The sequence below is a fragment of the Lycium barbarum genome, chromosome 1 (genome assembly GCF_019175385.1).
Source record: "Lycium barbarum isolate Lr01 chromosome 1, ASM1917538v2, whole genome shotgun sequence".
In the NCBI taxonomy this organism is placed as follows: Eukaryota; Viridiplantae; Streptophyta; class Magnoliopsida; order Solanales; family Solanaceae; genus Lycium; species Lycium barbarum.
In genome coordinates this window covers 136,472,670-136,493,098 of record NC_083337.1, presented here as the reverse complement: position 1 = coordinate 136,493,098, position 20,429 = coordinate 136,472,670, and the positions used below count along the sequence as shown (strand labels likewise).

General features: G+C 39.9%; 1 protein-coding gene across 1 annotated transcript; it reads right to left on the bottom strand.

Moving 5' to 3' along the window:
- Window positions 1-10,888: 10,888 nt before the first annotated feature.
- LOC132639020 (transcription factor bHLH118-like) lies at window positions 10,889-13,839 on the bottom strand. The gene is made up of 3 exons (XM_060355609.1): window positions 13,180-13,839; window positions 12,489-12,824; window positions 10,889-11,735 (listed from the first exon to the last, which is right to left on the bottom strand). The coding sequence occupies exons 1-3, from the start codon at window positions 13,537-13,539 to the stop codon at window positions 11,658-11,660; spliced, it is 774 nt and encodes a 257-aa protein (XP_060211592.1). The 5' UTR covers window positions 13,540-13,839; the 3' UTR covers window positions 10,889-11,657.
- Window positions 13,840-20,429: the final 6,590 nt, after the last annotated feature.

Here is a 20,429-nt window from a genome sequence, read left to right as displayed (position 1 = left end):
TCTACACGCTCTTTTTTCTTGTCATACTTAAAATTTTTACCGGTTCGTGGGTCTATCGTCATTTGAATACCCCCACATTTGAACTTGTTTGCTCTCCCCAAACATCCATATGTTTCTTTCTCATATGACCATTTAGTGTACCCGTTCCACCATCCTTACTAGTTTCTTGCTTAAAAGTAAATATTTGTCCACATAGGGTACATTTAGCTGTTTGGCTTTCCCTATCCTTAGTCATAAATTTCCAAATTTTAGCGGTTGACTTACGAGTTCTAGGCGGTTTGTCTTGTGTATGTGATTGTACAGGACATGTATCTCCTATGGGATTTTCGGGGGGTTGTGTTTCATCATCATCATCATCAATTTCATTAAAAGTATCGGTATAATGTTGTTGCATTACCTCATGACCTAAAAGTGGATTATTTCCACCAATATCAATACCTAAATTAGGTGTTTCTTCCACAAATGTTTCCTCATTAAGCCCACGCCTAACAATACCACTACTACCGGCACCACGTCTAAATCTCTTCGCCATTATTAAATAGAATTAATTTAAATCACACTCAAATAAATCACAAGAAAATGAATTGCAACAAATTGAATTGCTAGAATTAAATTGCGTAAATTAAATTGCGAAAAATAAAGATAGAGTTGGAACGAAGGTACCAAATTGCCGGACTAATTTCCAACAAAGTGAAGGCGGCTATAATTACAAATCCACCAAAACTACTACGGATTGTTGCAAAATCACCAACTCCACCAACAATATTATAATTGCAAAATTAATAATTGAAACTATAATAAGACTTTATAATATTTATTTGAGAGAAATTTAAAGTGGCTAATTGTTGCAAAGTAACTATAATTAAGAGATTGAGATTTGAGAGAAAGAGAAGAGTGAATTGATGTGGATTAAAATGGAAATGGAGAGGGGTTTATATAGGGATGGGGGATGGGTTAAAGTGTTAAAAAAAAGTTTGAGGGGTTTGGGGGGGGGGGGGGGGGAGTGGGGGACCGTTTGGCAACTGCCATTTTTGTAAATGGACCGTTGCCCAACGGTCCAAGTTGGGCCCAATCCGCAACGGCTACAAACTAAAAAAAAAAAAAAAATCCACCGGTTTACTGGTTCCGGTTTCAAAAAAAATTGGAACCGGACCGGTACAAAATATACGGTTAACCGGTTCAACCGGTTCCGGTTCCGATTCCGATTTTACCGGTCCGGTTACCGGTTTGAACCGGTAAAACCGGACCGGTTGACGGGTTTACCCAAACCCTATGATTTATAGCCACCGTCCAAAGGGTGTCCCTTTATGTAAAAGGTCCTTCACCTCAATTCCTTTCTCTGTTTTATTTATTAGTGGAGAGTACTCTCTTAACCCTTTTCTCTTCCTTTTTGCCAATTAGTTTAAAAAATATTTAAATAAATTAAACTATTAATGAGTGTAGGAACTCAATATATCTAGCTAGAATGTTTTATTGAGGTAGTTGACAAGAACAAACGATCTGTTACGGGCTGCCTTCATTGTGCCTTGGCGCCCGTAACCCTGCATGCCCCGAGCGGGCCAAACGAGTGTCAGCCGCACAGGCAGTGTCAGCCGCACAGGCGCAGGCAGTGTCAGCCGCACAGGCGCAGGCAGTGCCAGCCGCGCAGGCAGTGCCAGCCGCACAGGCAGTGCCAGCCCACAGGCAGTGTCAGCCCGCAGGCAGTGTCAGCCGTGCGGGCGACGTGCACCAACATGGGTGCCGAAGGACGAGAGTCCACAATCATCATAGATATGCTCCATTGCATATCCTAGGAGCAGCAAGGGAGTGTAGCAAGGATCTGAGATAAGCCCACGGGTCGTCGACGCACGAGCGACCCCGTGCGAGCCTGAGTGTCAGTCCCGAGCATTTCCGAGCCACAGATGGAATCTTGGGATTTCGGGTGAACACACCCCTCCTAGGATGTTATTGAATATGCTTACCAAGTTTGGCGTCATTTAAACATCATTTACCTAAGGGCTTGACTTAGCCAAGGAGCAGTGTCAGTGTCAAAGCTCCTAAGGCCATATCGCGTTCCACGAGCATGGGAATGAGATGAAACTTCATGGAGGAGTGAAGGAAGTCAAGAGAAAGAGTTAGGAACAGACGGCGCTTCATTTGGAGTTCGAATCATCAAGAAAGACCAAGTGTGATTCTCGGGCAGAATCATGTCCAGTGATAAACCTTGGGTTTTTATTTTTAAAGCATATATAAGGGGGGCAGAGGTGTCTCAGCTCAGCCAGCCTCCCCCGTACGTGCCACCATCAAGCCGTACTAAGTGAGCATCCTTGGGGGACAACCTCAAGGGCCTGCCTAGGCATCTCCATTGGATCCTAGGTACCCATACGAGTCACGCAACTCTATGGGCGGCGCTCGGCCACAGGCCAGCGTTGGGCGCCCAACGAGGGCCGGAGGCTTGACGTATGGACCGACTATGCCCTGCGGGCTATCCTTGAGAATAAGAAACCCCTCCGTGCCGATTGAACACTCGAGGCATCCATCCTAAGAGCCTCGTGTGTTGACTTGTGAGCTTGGCTCAGGTTCAGCCTAGCGAGCAAGGGTCCGTTGGCCTAGACGTGCAGTCGTAGGGCGACGCTGCACCGTGCAAGATGGAAGTATGTCGCGAGGGCTACATTTAGCAAAGCCGCATCATAGGCATACTACAAAGAACACCCATGACATAGGCCAAGGATTCAAGAGTTGCCCTACTCAGGCGTCGCACCGCTCGGGCGTACAGGTACCCGACCAGTGTCAAGCCAGAGGATTGGACTGTGCGCGCACCCGCGACGCTCAGCTCCTGGCGAGGGACTGTCATGTCCCTAGCCAACCCCAAGTGTGTGTGCAGGCAAAGACAGAACATATGAAACCTGCCACAGGGGCATTCTAGCAAGGCAAGGCCAAAGCCTTGACATCGTCTCAGCAGCACCGTTGAAGCTAAGCCTCCAAAGCCATGGACTTAAGATCATTCCATGAGTCCTGGGACTATCATTAGGCTGGCTCGTAGTCCGCCTGGACTACGGGCGCCGCACGGGCCATTAGTGTACCACAGACACTATAAAGGAGGCGGCCTGTGACAGTTGGTATCAGAGCACAGAGCTCACATCATTAGCACATTATTGAATGTCAGTGCAGAGTTCCTATCAGGGCAGAAAGTGATGTTCTTAATGCCAATCAAGTCAGCGAACCAGATGCCACTGATTAGAGGGGATTGGTTGTATTCAGTTTTCATGAAAATTTTTCTTCATCAACCATGAACCACAGTACGTAAAATCACGTCATGCCACAACCGTTGTTTCCGCCATCGGTTGCATAAGGCGACTTCATATTGAAACACCTGAATTTCATCGATGTACCTTCAAGAATGGATTCACACCATGAACACTGACTTCAGAGGGATTTCATTGAGACGCATCTGGTCAGCAGGTAGCACCATTGAGTTATGCTGCTGGGGATGCGCCCACATCCGTCACTGTTATAAAAACTCTGTTAGCAGTCGGTTACAGCTTTATTCAGCGAATCATGGACTCGCAAGAACATCAGGTAGAGACGGTGAGTGCATCAAAAAACTTGCCCAGTCAAGGTCTCTTGTCCATGTACATAACAGCTGCATCTTTTCGAGTGTCCTCGATGAAGGGTGGACCGTAAGCATTGCCCGAGGGCACGCAATTGCGAGAACTACAACATTAGACGCCTAGCCGTCATAAAGGTTGCAAGCAACGGAAGGCAAGTCCATCAACATCAATGGGCTTATACGCCTAAAACAAGGGGCAAAACCTCAGCTTGTGATCGTCAGGGTTGCGTGTTAAAGGAAGCGAGTTATCGCCAATAACCTATCATCATACTTATCAGCATAGAGGGAGAGCGATCTCCACTTTTGAGCTCTAGACATTGGGTGATACCGAGCTAGAGCGGGGCGCGCCAACGAGCCGCGACAACGTAAGGAAGGACCTATCATCAGGCTTCCTTGCGGGGAGTTCATATGTCATAATTAGCAGGTGGAACCATCCACCACATTTGTAATGGAAGGCCAAACCAGTTAAATGGGGAGGCAGAATCAGGAAAAAGCCGAACTACCGCGTAGGGAGGCAATGTCATTGAAGAGCCGAACCACTGAGCGTGGGGAGGCACATGTCGCACATAAGAGTGGGGAATAGCTAAGCTTCAAGTTCGAGAATGCGATCTATCCAAAGGACAACCAAGGGATACCGAACAACTAGGACGGTAACACAGGTACCACACTGGAGAATCGGGCATCAAGCAGACGCTGATCAATTCGAGAACAAAGACCTCTGGTCAGGCATGTAGGAAGCTATCTCCTCTCGAGCAGAGAAAAATCAAGTACTCACCAGGAGTATGTTCTAAGAGTTCTTCTCATTACCACATGGTACCAAACATATGAGTTGCCGAAGATGCCATGGTGCAGCATGATCTTTCCAGAGGCCATATTATATGCAGATTGGTTTAGAGTTGAGCTTCAAGCAGCCACCACTGCCAGGATATAAGCAAGTCGTTATGTCAGTTACAATTTGCCCACCAGGGCATCGGCTCAAATTGCAAGTCACTACGAGTCATGATATCAGTACGTGACCTTCTTATACACCCAACAAGGTGAGTTGCCCATAAGAGAAGAGGGTCCCTAATAGCATGGTTGGCGAGAGCGCCACACCAAGGGATGCCCACAATAGCCATCAGGCTATCATCACGATATTGGGGCCATACCAAGGGATGCGCCTATGAGTCGTCATATCATCAGGTCATCGCCAGACATATGGTCATCAAGTCATCGACAGTCATAGGTTCAGCAGGTTATGCCTTCATATCATCGGCTATCAGGCCGCCATCATCATCGGCCATCAGGCCGCCATCATCGGCCATCAGGTGGCCATCATCATCGGCCATCAGGTCGCCATCATCGGCCATCAGGTCGCCCTCATCATCGGCCATCAGGCCACCATCATCGGCTATTGTCCGTCAAGGGATAGCCCATCGTTCTCCTAGAGCGTCATCGCCCGCCAAGGGCTCAGTCATCATCCGCCGAGAGCTGTATCGCCCGCCAAGGGCTCAGCTATCGCCCGCCAAGGGCTCGGCCATCGCTCGCCTAGAGCGCCATTGCTCGCCAAGAGCTCAATCGCTAATGTATCACCAATAGATGAGGATATCTTGGAACATCGGCATCAGCATTTCAGTACTACCGCCACCCATGTGGGGGAGTATTCACCCATTGCGACAGCATTGGGCCCATGCATTTCCAATTAGAGGAAAATCTTCCACAAGTAGAGCAAAGAGACCGCACCAAATATAGTGGGGGTTGCATGTGTCACATCAAGGCGTGCCAATCCTAAACCGGGCTAAAGATACAAAGGAAGCAGTACATCAACTGACTGTAAACTAAGTGCCCTAGTCAGTAAAGGTCTCAGATGTAAGTTACCAGGTGGAAGCAGACTTCCAAAAACGGATTTTCCATTTTGCTACAATCATCATGTGGCTAGCAAGAGTGCCACCACTCAAAGTTAGCCCACCAGAGGATGCATCAGTTGCCGTGAGGATCATGGCGTGGTTGACAACGAGGTCACCACAAAGTTAGCCACCAGAGGGTGCAAGCGCGGAGGCGCTTTCCAAGTGAACACCGGGAGGTGAAGTGCAGAGGCACGCTTGGGAGAAACTTGGGGGAGCAGTGCACGGGCATGACTCCATATTCAAGAAAAACACACAAGGGTTGCAAACCCACAGGATTTGGGGCCGCGATGTAAACCCCCGAGGGGTCAAACTCCGGGTTGTCGTTGGCGTTATGAGGCATCGAGGACGATGCCTAGCTCGAGTGGGGGAGAATGTTACGGGCTGCCTTCATTGTGCCTTGGCGCCCGTAACCCTGCATGCCCCGAGCGGGCCAAACGAGTGTCAGCCGCACAGGCAGTGTCAGCCGCACAGGCGCAGGCAGTGTCAGCCGCACAGGCGCAGGCAGTGTCAGCCGCACAGGCGCAGGCAGTGCCAGCCCACAGGCAGTGTCAGCCCGCAGGCAGTGTCAGCCGTGCGGGCGACGTGCACCAACATGGGTGCCGAAGGACGAGAGTCCACAATCATCATAGATATGCTCCATTGCATATCCTAGGAGCAGCAAGGGAGTGTAGCAAGGATCTGAGATAAGCCCACGGGTCGTTGACGCACGAGCGACCCCGTGCGAGCCTGAGTGTCAGTCCCGAGCATTTCCGAGCCACAGATGGAATCTTGGGATTTCGGGTGAACACACCCCTCCTAGGATGTTATTGAATATGCTTACCAAGTTTGGCGTCATTTAAACATCATTTACCTAAGGGCTTGACTTAGCCAAGGAGCAGTGTCAGTGTCAAAGCTCCTAAGGCCATATCGCGTTCCACGAGCATGGGAATGAGATGAAACTTCATGGAGGAGTGAAGGAAGTCAAGAGAAAGAGTTAGGAACAGACGGCGCTTCATTTGGAGTTCGAATCATCAAGAAAGACCAAGTGTGATTCTCGGGCAGAATCATGTCCAGTGATAAACCTTGGGTTTTTATTTTTAAAGCATATATAAGGGGGGCAGAGGTGTCTCAGCTCAGCCAGCCTCCCCCGTACGTGCCACCATCAAGCCGTACTAAGTGAGCATCCTTGGGGGACAACCTCAAGGGCCTGCCTAGGCATCTCCATTGGATCCTAGGTACCCATACGAGTCACGCAACTCTATGGGCGGCGCTCGGCCACAGGCCAGCGTTGGGCGCCCAACGAGGGCCGGAGGCTTGACGTATGGACCGACTATGCCCTGCGGGCTATCCTTGAGAATAAGAAACCCCTCCGTGCCCATTGAACACTCGAGGCATCCATCCTAAGAGCCTCGTGTGTTGACTTGTGAGCTTGGCTCAGGTTCAGCCTAGCGAGCAAGGGTCCGTTGGCCTAGACGTGCAGTCGTAGGGCGACGCTGCACCGTGCAAGATGGAAGTATGTCGCGAGGGCTACATTTAGCAAAGCCGCATCATAGGCATACTACAAAGAACACCCATGACATAGGCCAAGGATTCAAGAGTTGCCCTACTCAGGCGTCGCACCGCTCGGGCGTACAGGTACCCGACCAGTGTCAAGCCAGAGGATTGGACTGTGCGCGCACCCGCGACGCTCAGCTCCTGGCGAGGGACTGTCATGTCCCTAGCCAACCCCAAGTGTGTGTGCAGGCAAAGACAGAACATATGAAACCTGCCACAGGGGCATTCTAGCAAGGCAAGGCCAAAGCCTTGACATCGTCTCAGCAGCACCGTTGAAGCTAAGCCTCCAAAGCCATGGACTTAAGATCATTCCATGAGTCCTGGGACTATCATTAGGCTGGCTCGTAGTCCGCCTGGACTACGGGCGCCGCACGGGCCATTAGTGTACCACAGACACTATAAAGGAGGCGGCCTGTGACAGATCTCATGCTCACTAGAGGTGTACAAAGAAAATCGATAAACTGCCCCAAACTGATAATCCGAATCAAATCGAGAAAAAAATTCGATTAGTGGTTTGGTTTGGTTTGGTTTGGTTTTAACTAAAAAAAGTCAAACTGACCAAACTAACTCGACATTACCCGAATAGAATTTTTTTAAAAAATATTTTATACATAAAAAGTTATTTATAATGTAATTTGTAAATATTTTTTAAACTTTTTCATAATTCTGATTTTTTAACTTACTATTTCAAACTTGAACTTAGAGAATCTTAAATGGCTAAATAAATTTTATAGTCTATAGATGTAAGTAACTCAAATAAAACCCAAATCAAAACCAAAATGCTAATAAAAGATCTACTTCTTGTCCTTTGAATAATCATTCATAATCACGTGGAAGTCCATTCGGTACTCTTTCAATTTGTTTTGGATCTTTCTTTGCAAAAATAGTTTTCCACTGCCATGTGGAGAAAGAAAAAAATTTAAACCATATTGGTCATATAGGCTACATCAGGCCTTAACCTTTCAAAATATAAGATATACCAAAGAGTAAATTGGATCAATTACATTAATTACTGCAAAAAATTGGCTTTGACCTTTCAAAAAGAAAAATATTGAACTCATGAGAGCATCATAGGGAAACATGACTCACCTGCTCTTATGCGATTTCATTATTTTTTTTGTTGAATATTTTAATATAATGTTATCACTTATCTCACATTTTGTGTTATTTTCTTAAAACACACCTTATTAGATAGTTGTATTTTACTATGACTAAATAAATATTTGAAACACAAATTATATGTTTTGTATGAAGACTTATCAAAAGAATCTGAAAAAACCGAAAAAACCTGGAAAAAAAATCGAAAACTCAAGAAAATCTGAGGTTGAAAAACCCGACTTTATTGGTAATTTGATTTGGTTTATAAATTTAAAAACCCGACACAATTAGTTTGGTTTGATATTTAAAAACCCCTAACCAATTCGGTCCATGTACACCCCTAATGCTCACTTACGGAAATACCGGGCTTTAATGTGTTATTCAGATTGTATTTTGTTCGATTATGTGTACCAAAAAAATAAAAACCCAAAATTGATTAAATTTGTTCCTTTTGGTTGTAGGATAATTCATCTGATGGAATAGTCTGGAGCAGTCCACCTTATGAAAACTTGAACTTGTGTCACGCTTTGCGGGTGCAATTCATGCTAATTTAATATGCAAACTTTCTTTAAGATTTAATACAATCGACAAATATTGCTAGACCTGAAAATTATTATGACAATGTTCTTTTTAAGAAACATAAGTTTTAAAAGGATGTGAAACATATAATTTTTTATCTTTAAACCAGAAACTCAGAAACAGTGAACTAATCTTTCATATGATTAGTAATCATTTAACGAAAGGATTACCGTCCAACACATTTACTGAACGTGTTTAAAAAATGTTCCTTATTAAATATTTACTAGCTGGCGCGTCACAGCTTTCATTTAGAATATTGATTTATGGTTCCCTAACTAAATGTTGACCTTATGTCAATTTCCTGCTTCTATTTTATGTTTAAAACATAGAGCCAAAAGGTGTAAAGGAAAAGTTCCCACTGTTTTTTTCCAGTCGGCATTATTGATTTATCTCGCTGTAAATTGCTCATCATCTTTGACTGACTGTAGAAAGCGCAAACACACTACTCCCACCGTTCCAAAATAGTTAGTCACGTTTCACTTTTTGAAACTAAAGCTAAATTAGACTACATCAATTTAATATTTAAAAAATTTGAAATATTATTAAACTATACAATAACTTGCAATTCTTCTCATATTAATATATGGGTCCGAAGAGGGTAGAGTGTATGCAAATTTTACCCCTACTTCATGAGATAGAGAAGCTATTTTCAGAAGACCCTCGACTCAAGTTCATATAATTTGACTCTCAAAAACTAATATGATCAGTATCTTAAAACGGAAGGGTACTTGACATCCACATAGGGTTTTCAGAAACCTAAAGAAACTGGCATGGGTAGAAAATTTCATCTTAGCTTTAAAGCAATAAGTAAAGTAAATATAAACACCAAATTATTGGAGATGTGAACGTTCCTTGCCTTTTCCCGACATGTTACTAATCAAACTAGTCTGATTCTTGTGTTTTTTCCCCCACATTTTTGGTTCCGAAATCATTAATGGCCTTTATTGATGAGGAATCAGAGGCTATGGCCTAAGGCCCATCTTTTCTTTATTTCTCGATCAAATTAGCGGTGAATTGCATCTTTCAAGAAACACTCACTAGAAAGAGCAATAATAAATTACACGTTTGTACTTTAATTGCACGTACGCACCTATACCAGTACGATGTTAAACTGGTAGTCATCGTTTAGAATCTTGGTCGGTTTTTCTCCCTTTATTTGTTTGAATTAGCCATGGAATAAGATGATTGCTTTCTTTTGTATAATTGAATATGTAATTTTGATCAAACATGTGAGCCCTTCTTTCTTGCACAGCTCCGAAAGGTACTCCATAGCTTGAGAGATCACTAATTAAAGGGAGTGTTTATGTATACGGTGCTCATTTTCTTTGCAATATTAAAGATGGTTAAGTAAATAAAACGTGCTTTCTTTACCGACTTAAATGTTCAAATGAGATAGTCATGACAGAGTTCAATAGTGATAAGAGGAGGCAGATGTCTCAGATTCAATTACTAACCCTGTTCATTATTAAAAAGAAGTTTTACATGCTTGGCTCATACAAAAGAATCACACTCAGCTTGTACATGAAGGAGCGTACTCGCGCAAAAAAAAAAAAAAAGAAAAAAAAATTCCGGACGTTGAAAGTTGTAATTCGCGAGTGTTTTAGCCTCCTCAAGCAATTAGCGGAGGCTAAAAACCCCGCGATTTGCAACTTTTAACCTCCGCAAATTATCTTTTTTTTTTTTTTTTGCTAGTGTCGAATTTAATTTTTTCCATGTCATTGAACTGATGAATAGTCCCTTCCAACACAATTTAAACCGTCAAATACCGTGTTTGACAATAAGAATTGTCCAAATACAGTAGAACTGGATTCTTCAACTTAGCCCATTTCCTCAACAAATTTGCATATCTACTTGCAGTTACATCATCATTTCCACAGAAAAAAAAAAAACATAACATATTATATCTTTGACGCAAAATTTGACTTGTTTGCTACAAATCAACATGCCACAACAGTAATTGGATCATACATTACAAACGATAACTTTTGAGAAGAAAACAAGTGACTGCTTTGCGCTGAAATAAAGTGAGATGGGCAAACTTGGAGGAAGAAAAAAAAAAAAACCGTAAATGAAGTGAAGAATTTGACTAAATTTGGCTGAAGTAAGAGATGGGGCACGATTACGAACTATTTTCTTTGTTAAGTTAATAAAAAGAAAAATGCAGAAAATTTGATAAATTGTCAAACTTTCAACTCTTCAGACATTCGAGAAAATAAGTCAATTTACTCATGATTTCATTGAATAATACAAAACAAGATGAGGTGATGGATACAACATCGAAATTTCACCTTCTCCTCATATTCCTTTAACCAAATATGATGAGTAATTCACATACTGTCCCACCCAAAAGAACATGAAAATAAGAAAAAATCATGCAACATTTCGGACCACACTAGTCTATGTGCAAAAATTTGTCATTTTGTCCTAGAGCAACAGGAAGTCAGCAGATCATTTCTCATCCTATATGATGATCAACAACTTTAGTATTATGCTGTGAACAAAGAGTACATATAGTAGGTACTCATTGACAACAACTATATATATTCACCATTGATTTCTTCCAAGTCAAATATAGTATGCTCAAAACCACCATTTTTATTAGCTCAACTATCAAGCATTAAAAGTACAAAGAGAAAATCCTGTTTCCTCGCCTCTTTTATTGAATAGTAACTAATTCACCGATTATTCGAGAAAGGGAAAGAAGCTTTTGATGATTACTTGGCATACTTGGGCATGATTCCGAGGGGTTGATTTATCATATGGTCACTCAACTAATAGTTATTATCTCATAAAGTCATCTTTATTCTAATTTGCTTCAATAAAGAAATTGACTTTATGAGATAATAACTATTAGTTGAGTGACCATCTAAAATCAACTCTAATTTTGAGTTCTCACTTCTGATGATGTGCTTCCTGGTAAATCTTTTTAATTGATATGAGTGCACCTAGCATGATTTCCACTTAATTAAGGACTAAAAATGATCAATGTTGAGTATATCAATCACCTTTCTTTGCAGTGCATTAAGATTGATACATTTCATATCACGTACCTGCAAAAGTAGGATGATTCGTTAAAGAAGGTGATCCAATGCTCAAACAAAAAATGGAAACAAAACTAAAACTGCCGAGACATAATTATGTGCTCTCTAGAGCAGCATAAGTTTCTTTTTGTGAGGGGCGTATAGAAAGCATATGATATCATACCGTCAACCCAAAAACAAGAATTAGGGGTATATTTTTATGTACTTTGCCTTAAAAAAGTCATAAAATTCAAGAAAAAATTAATTATTTTCATCAGAAATGCAGAATACGGCAGGAACATAGTTTGTTTGCATAGTTGTTACATATCGTTTCATAATGTGTCATATCATATTGTTTTGTATTTGTTGGGGGTTCGATCCCAACAGTATTTTACTGTATTATTTTGATATATTCGAATACAACATTTGAATAGATTGTATCATTTTCTGTCGTTACATAGTCACACATCAGCAATCTAAAGTGTAAACCTAAAGAAAAATAGGATACCAGGTATCGAGTTATAATTTTTTTTTTAAAAAAGGAGGGTAAAGGATAAAATAGAATTATTAAATAAAAAGCAAATGCAAAATGAAAAGGGGGGGGGAGGGGGGGGGGGGAGGGGGGAGTGTAACGATGTATTTAACATATAATATACAATAAAATTTAAGTAACAAGCACAACAAACATTGTGTAAACAATACAATTCAGTAGGCAACAACCATCTAAACAAGGTGTAATTATGAGTCATGATGAGGAGATTTTGTTATATGCACCGTACGTACCTCGGATTGAATTCTATGAAGTGACTTTTGATTCACATTCGCAGAAACACAGCTAACAACATCAAGCCCTTCTTTCAAAAGCTCTTGTATCACTCTCGAAAGGGGTATATTTTCCTTCGTACAGCTCCCACTGATTAAAATCTCTACACCACCATGGCATGGACTCACTGTGACACAATCTTGGGATACAATGGAACTATCTGAGCTACCATCTTCGACCCTCCCAGTCACAATTTTCAGCTTGTCTCTCTTTCTTTCTAACTCATTCATATTTTCCTGCAGTTGTTTGATATAATTCACAGCTTCATGCATGTGATCTGATACTGATCTTTTTCCCTAAAAAGAGACCATCCAAAACAAAAATACCTTGTAAGTTCAATCACTAATTCAAGAGGATTCAAGATCTATTATATATACAGTGTTATTTTACTATAAAAGAGGTTCAGATGAACCCTTCATGGTAGCTCCGCCCATGAGTTCCATGTCTACGTGGTAAAGAGGGACATAGGTCTAGGGTAAATTATGTGAGTTCATCCGAATTCATTGCTTTTGACTACAAATATATATAATTACGTATATATGTATAAATATAATAAGATCAGACTCATTCTGAACCACTAACTGTATTCTGGATCAATCAGCTAAAAGGAAATTAATTAAGGAAAAGAAATTAATTGACTAAGATGATTACCTTGACATACTGTAGAGGAAGGAGAGATCGGAGAGAAGAGTGAAGGGCAGCCATTCCTTGCCTTCTCTGACGTTCCATATCTCTATGCATAATTTTCTTAAGCTTGAAATCATCATCAGGATCAGCAGCAGTAATATTTTCATGGTTTTTATCTGAATTATTTCTACCTAATACCCTTTTAGTTGGTAGCCTCTTTTTCTTAGGTTTAATTTTAGTAACATTTAGCGGATGAAAACTGGTCCCCAGAGAAACATAATCGTCCAGACTCAAATCTTGGAAGATCTTGCCTTGTTGGCAAGGATTTGAGGGAATCTGAAATAACAACTCATTTTCATCACTTATTTGCTGTAAAGGAAACATCACAAAAGCTTCCAACAAACACAAAATTATAAATAAAATTCGAAACTTCAGAAAGCCACTTCTTCGTCAACTAAGAAAACTTTCTCTAATTATATAGTACGGGAGATGGCTATATAATTAAAAGGTGGAAGATACGGTTGTTAGGATTGTGGATATCTTCAATGGCTCTCTAAATGCCTGCAATATTTTCATAAACAAGAAGATGCAAGGATTGACCTCAGTAGCCCCCCCAATAATTTGAGTCTTCTGGGGAGTAGTATTATTATTTATTTAAGTATATCAACATTGACAGCTCATATATATAATTGTGACCCCACCATATTGTAATAATCAGTACTCCAGGCAGTGCCTCTTAAAGTTGATAAGAAATCTTTTGCTACCAAGAAGCTTGTCAGTAAGTTCGATTAGCGACCGCAACCTCTGATAGACACTGTCACCCATTTAAGGGTCGTTTGGTTAGTGAGATAAAAAATAATAATTTTGAGATATTTTATGAGATTATTTTATTTTTTATTTGATAATTGATATTATTTAGTCCCCGGGTTATTTTATAAATGGCGGAATAAGTTTTCCCATATAGAAGGTGAGATCAAATAATTTCATGGAATATCCTTGTCTACCTCATCCTACCAACCAAACGACCCCTAAATTCCTACTTCGCGAAAAAGACAAAAATGGTCTCTTACTCCCTCTGTTTTACTAATTTGTTTGTCTTAATTTGATTCAGTACGCAGTTTAAGAAAATAAAGAAGATTTTTTAATCTTATGTGATCTTAAATTAAAGATATGTGTAATGTATTAAAATGTCTTTTGAATTTTATGGTCTTAAATATGTCATATGGGATATTGGGTGTAAAGAATTACTAAAATATAAAGTGACTCATTTTTAATTAATTAAAAATGAAAGTAAGACAAACAAATTAAAATGAATTGTGTATATTTGTCATAGGTTTAAAGCAATTCTTTAAATTTGCTCTTGAGAAGTTTAGTCCATTAAGCTCGTCCAGAATGAGTCTTTTTTGTTTCCATTAAATATTATGAGAAACTCTGTCAGTTACATTTTAGGGCTAGTTACATTTTGGGGCAATGGTAAAAAAAAATAACTGAAAACATCACGAAAGTCCCACTCCTAGAAACCGCAACATAAGAAACTGCACTAGACACCAAAAATAGCAGAAGTTCCACCACACTTTAAAAAGTATACAAAAATAGCACCTCCAAATGTGATTCCCAGTAAATCCAATTGTTCCACAGTTTCATCAAATTTAACAGACGGAATTTGTTGACAGAAATCAAAAGTATTCATTTTTGGCGAACTTAAAGGACCAAAACATCTCAAAAATATATGTAAGAGACTACTTCGAATGTACTCCCAAACATAAGGGACCATTGTTGTTATTTTCTCAATAAAATACTCCCTTCATTTCAATTTATGTGACAAAGTTTGAATAGGCAAGAGTTAATCAATATAGAAATGAAGACAATTGAAATTTATGGTTATAAAAATTTCATAACATTTATGTGGCCACAAGAACATCTTAGTACGGGTAAAATGAAAGTTTAAATTAATTATTTCAAAATAAATTATCCTTATTTTTTAAATAAACTAAAAAAAAATATTATCACTTAAATAGAAACGTGGGGAGTACAACTGCAGTATGTGCTTTGATGTGCAAACTCTTCTGCTAGATAAAAAGCAGTATAATATAGGGTGTATTCGACATTTTTGGAAAATAGAAAATATTTTTCAAAAAAATAAGTGAATTTTTTACTTATTATCTTGTGTGAGGTCTTAAGTAAAAAATATTATTCTCAAAGCATTTATATAGTTCAAATAAATATTATGGGAGGTGGGTTGGGGGCGAGGATAGCGGTAATGGTGCTACATCCCGTATTTTCGTACGTTAAGTTTTATCATAAGCTAACCAGTGTTAGATCGGCGAGTGAGATTATCTTTGAGTTTATAAATGGTCATCCATGTTAATCCTTAAGGCTACAAGGGTTATAACTATGTTTAGTAAGTGTTAGAAGGTTAGAGGTTAAACAGATCGAAGAGAATACATTTCGTCGAAGTTCGACAAGATGGCATGTTCTATGGTGGGATGTATGGTCCGTATATGAGATCACTGTATGGTCCGTATATGAGATTCACGAACCGTATATTATGTCAGTCAAATTGTAGATTGATTCAGATACTTGGCCCGATTTTTGGCAAAAGTACGGTCCAATGTACGGACCGTATATCACTTTTACGGTCCGTATATTTTGTCTCATATCAGAGGCAGTAGAAGATTCTTTTTGTGTATATATTTGGTGCACCTCATTTCTTATGTCATATTCATTAGCTACAGACCCTATACACCTCATAAACTCTCTCCAAGTATTTCTACATGCTCCAAGAGCAAAATCAAACATAAACAACATAAATCAAGTGTATGAAATCCCGTGGTGCTAGTAAAATCAAGTTCTTCTCTCTTGTTGCTAAGTTGGAGGTTTCCTTGAGTCGAAGTAATCTCAATCATAGGTTTTTCTTGTATTTGGTAATATTTACCCTCTCCTTCTTGTAATTAATCTTGTACAAATCATGGACAGTTTGTTTGATGGAGAACTTGTGAAGTATAAGGTTGAAGATCATATTGGAATTGTTATGATGTTGTGGACTGTTTTGGGGTTGTTTTCATGGTATTTAATGGCTGGTAAACTTGAGAAATATCTTGTGTATGTTTTTGTTGTTATACTACATGTTTTGTGAAGAAGAGAAAGTTGTAAAGAATTGTTGGCTAATGTTGTAAGACGAGCTTGTTGCTCGATATACTGTATTCTAGTTTCCCTTTAGTTAATGAGAGTTCTATTATTGTTTTGTTGTAGATTGAGGAATGACAATTTGAGTTTGTTGTTGTATTCGCATAGACGAGAAGAGGTATGCAAATGCTATCCCCTTTCTTTCATTGGAATGAACCATAATAAGAAAGAGTCGAACACACGTATAAGAGAAGAGTGTATCATAGTGTTTTCATATTCATATTATCATCACTTTACTCATATCATAGTTAACCCTTATCGGGAATCCATATCCACTCCATACTTGTTTCAGGTCAGAGTAGAGAGTTTATACATATGGTTATACATTACTATTATATATACAGAGATATACCGAGCCTTACATGGCCGGACAGAGATATACAGAGAAATATCGAGCCTTCTATGTTTGGACAGAGATATACGGAGATATATAGCGAGCCTTATATGGCCGGACAGAGATATACAGTGATACACCGAGTCCTATATGTGGCCGGCTAGCTATACTATTTTATTATATTATATAAGAGATGATTCAGAGTAGGTAAGTGTGTTCCCAAAGCATCATTGATTCTTTGTTGTTTGATTATATCAGTTACATTTATTCAATTGCCTTGCATACTCGGTACATTATTTCTTACTAATGTCCCTTTTACCAGGGCCGCTGCATTTCATGCCTGCAAGTCCTGATCAGTGTTTTAAAAGGCAATTCCAAGGCTCACCCAAGGGTAGGGCACTAGCAAAACGTCTCGGGGCTCACTTACGGGGCTTAGTTCCTATGAGGCTTACGCCCTAAGAGCCCCATTGGACGCCCTAAATACCCCTAACACCTAGCGGTCGGGACTTGCCTAACAGTTCTTACACAAATTATATGTTAAATTTCTTAAGTAAAATCGTTGACTGTTGCAGGCTATGCGTCCACCAAAACGTATATGAAGGACATGGTTATCTACCAGTTCCCTAAGACAATGCAGTAAGAAAATAACACAAGATTTTTATATAGAAAACTCCTTGCTCAAGGGAATAAAAACCACGACCTACCCCAGCAGGATTTCTACCCCACTAACCGAGCAAACTCAGGTTACAACCTATTGCAAACTAGAAGTTAACTCCCATAACCCCCACCCTTACAATAATGCTTATGCAACCCTCACACTTGACTACCCCTAGCCAAGCACATTAATACACCTAGATTAACTCTAGCCTAGTGTACCATCAAAGTTCTTGTGAAGAGACTCTTCCAACAAGCAAACTTTGAGAATTCAACTAATACGCCTAGACTAACTCTATCCTAGCGTACCACTCAAAGGTACCCTTTGAGAATTCACTATAATTACTAACACTAGCCACCCTTACTCTAGCTAACTCTAGCCTAGTGTACCACTCAAAGAGCTTATGGAAGCAACCTTGAGAATATAGAACACCTACAAACAGCTTTCTTTAAGAGAAGGGTAGGTTTACAGTTTATAGCACATAAGAACAAAAGACCTAAGAATCCTAGAACTCAACACATCATCAGTTGTAGAGAACAAGTCCTTGGATCTGCTAATGCTTTGTTCTTGTACATCCGTTAGAGAGTGGAGACTTGCACTTGAGATATATATTTTTGTGCAAGAGTGCTACTTCATTTGAGCATGGTGTCGTATATATAGAGGAAAGGGGGCGAGAAGGTGATAGCCCATACTGGTCCTCTACTGTTGTATTGTTGCTACACTGCTGTACTGCTACAGTGTCAGTAGCTTTACAGCTGTCACTACAAGAAAAAATAAAACAAGCTTTAGCGACGGACGTATTCCGTCGCTAAACCGGTTTAGCGACAGATTAGCGATGGATCCAAGTTTATCGCTAAAATGCTCGCAGCTAAGCTCTTAGCGATGAAAAATACAAATTTGTCGCTAGTCTAGCGACGGATTAGCAATCGAATATATATGTAGCCAAGTTTAGTGACAGAAACAACCGTCGCTATTTTGACTAATTTTGTCGCTAAAATTCATAACAAATTCGTCATTTGTTATTAATAGTGACGAAAGCGTTTGTCGCTAGTCCGTCGCTAGCCATTTTATAGCTAATTCTTCCTACTTTTAGCGATTAAAATCTTTTGTAGTCAATCTGTCGCAAGATCTAATTTTATAAAAATTATTCGTCGCTAAATATTTTTTTTAAAGACTTTTTATTTATAAAATTAAATATACCCTATTCAAGCATATTACATGAAAGCTTAAATACACTTAACTAAAATAACTGATATTCATATAAATTAATATTCAACAAGGTCCAAAATATATAGCACAATGCATATAGTTGTATACTTAAGTACAAACCATCCACAAACACCAACAAACCCAAACAAAGTAGGCTAACAATTGTGAGGGTGGAGAGTCACGGTCCAAACAAAAGAGAGCTAACTATTTCCTGGTCTATGCAATATTTCCTTAATTCTCCTACATCTTCTAATCAAATTGGGTAGTAGGTTATGGTGTATCAACATCAGCCATTACTTCCGAGTTCGGGTTCCTCAACTGGGGGCAGTGGAGTTTTATTCTTTAATCTTCAAAACCCAATGAATAGACCTCATTAACGTTAGCAGCAGTAGGAACTGTAGGTGTCACAACTGATGGGTGGCTAGTAAGATCAGTATTTGGCTGATACGAGGATGAAGAAGCTAATCCGCGCACCCGCTCAATAATTATAGGAACTATACGTTCTGTCAATATAGGAATTAAACGCATCACAAACTCATCTAGATTTCCTATTAGTGTTGATTGAGCATTCTGAGCTGCAGCTGAAGATGTAGCATCAAATCCAAAAGAGTCACAAAGATTCTGGTCGTATTAGCATTTTGCTTGAGATCCAAGACCATACTCTTCTTTTCTTTTCTCCTCCCGCGGCTTGGTAATATGCTTGACACTGATCAATATCAGATTGAGTCTGTGTTTGTTGTTGTAATATTTCCTGTAGAAGAGGGGGGGGGGGGGGGGGGGGAGGTAAAATACATGCAAAACTTTGCCAACGCAAAATTCGTCTAGCTCCAAAATGTTCCATTTTCAACTTCTTAGCATTCTATGATAGCTCAATTCACAGAAATTCTAACATAATATAAACACTAACCAAAATGTGCAGACAAAACAAGGATGCCAAATACATCCAAAAATAAAGAGTATGAGGACAGATCATGAAATAAATGGGAAAATCAGGGGCAAAATAGCACCAGAAGAGGCTCTATACCTTGGTGCAGGGGTGAACTTGAAATTATATGTAACCAGTTAAAGGTACTTTATTATTTGTTATCCCTGTTGTATTTTCGCGTTGTTTTGTGATTCTATCTTTATTCTTGTTACTACTCTTATTAGATTTTACTAATTATGTAATATCTAATTTTACAGAGCCAATTAGGTGAATTACAAGCCAAAGAGTTGAAGGCAAAGCAAGCACAATTGGCAAAGGCAAAAGCAGAGCTTGACATCAATCCAAATCTTTGAGGTGTCAGAGAGGGTTGTCATGGAAGAAAAACCAAAGGAACCAATCCTGATGTTGAGTGGTGGTAAATTATTTCAATCTCTATTCTTTTTACATTTTTTTTGGCTATCATGTGCTTTCCCCCTCTAGTGGACCCTTAATCTGTCTCCTCACTCATTGTTGAGGTCATTATTCGTTGCGTGTTTAGTGATTTTCACAAATCCAAGTGGATCTTGAACACTATTGGTCTTGTGTCTAACCATGGATGCATAATTATTTTGATGGGTCTACACCGGCTTTATGTACAAATTTTCGGTTCATGGCGTCTATCACTGAAAAGTTCAACTTTCATTAAATACTAACAGTCTACCACAGCTCAATTCACACACATTCCAACATAACATATATACACTAATCAGTGAGGACTTCTACCTTTTAAATTTTGATTAGGTCAACCAACAAACACTTATATAAGCACAACAAATAGGTCTCAACAAAGAGAGAGTACAACACAATAACACAAAGTAAGCTGAAAACTAAAGAAGAGATGAATATACTCTTGTTCGACATAATTTATAACTTTCAGTCTGTAAGAATAGAAGTGCACAGATTAGGTATACACTAAGGACAACAAA

What these genes read in the sequence shown, in the direction of transcription:
- LOC132639020 (XM_060355609.1), bottom strand. Translation starts at nt 13,539, where the DNA reads ATGTTTCCTTTACAGCAAATAAGTGATGAAAATGAGTTGTTATTTCAG. An exon ending in TTCCTCTACAGTATGTCAAG is followed by an intron (nt 12,825 to 13,179) that starts GTAATCATCTTA and finishes GTCTCTTTTTAG; the next exon opens with GGAAAAAGATCAGTATCAGA. An exon ending in TTCATAGAATTCAATCCGAG is followed by an intron (nt 11,736 to 12,488) that starts GTACGTACGGTG and finishes CTACTTTTGCAG; the next exon opens with GTACGTGATATGAAATGTAT.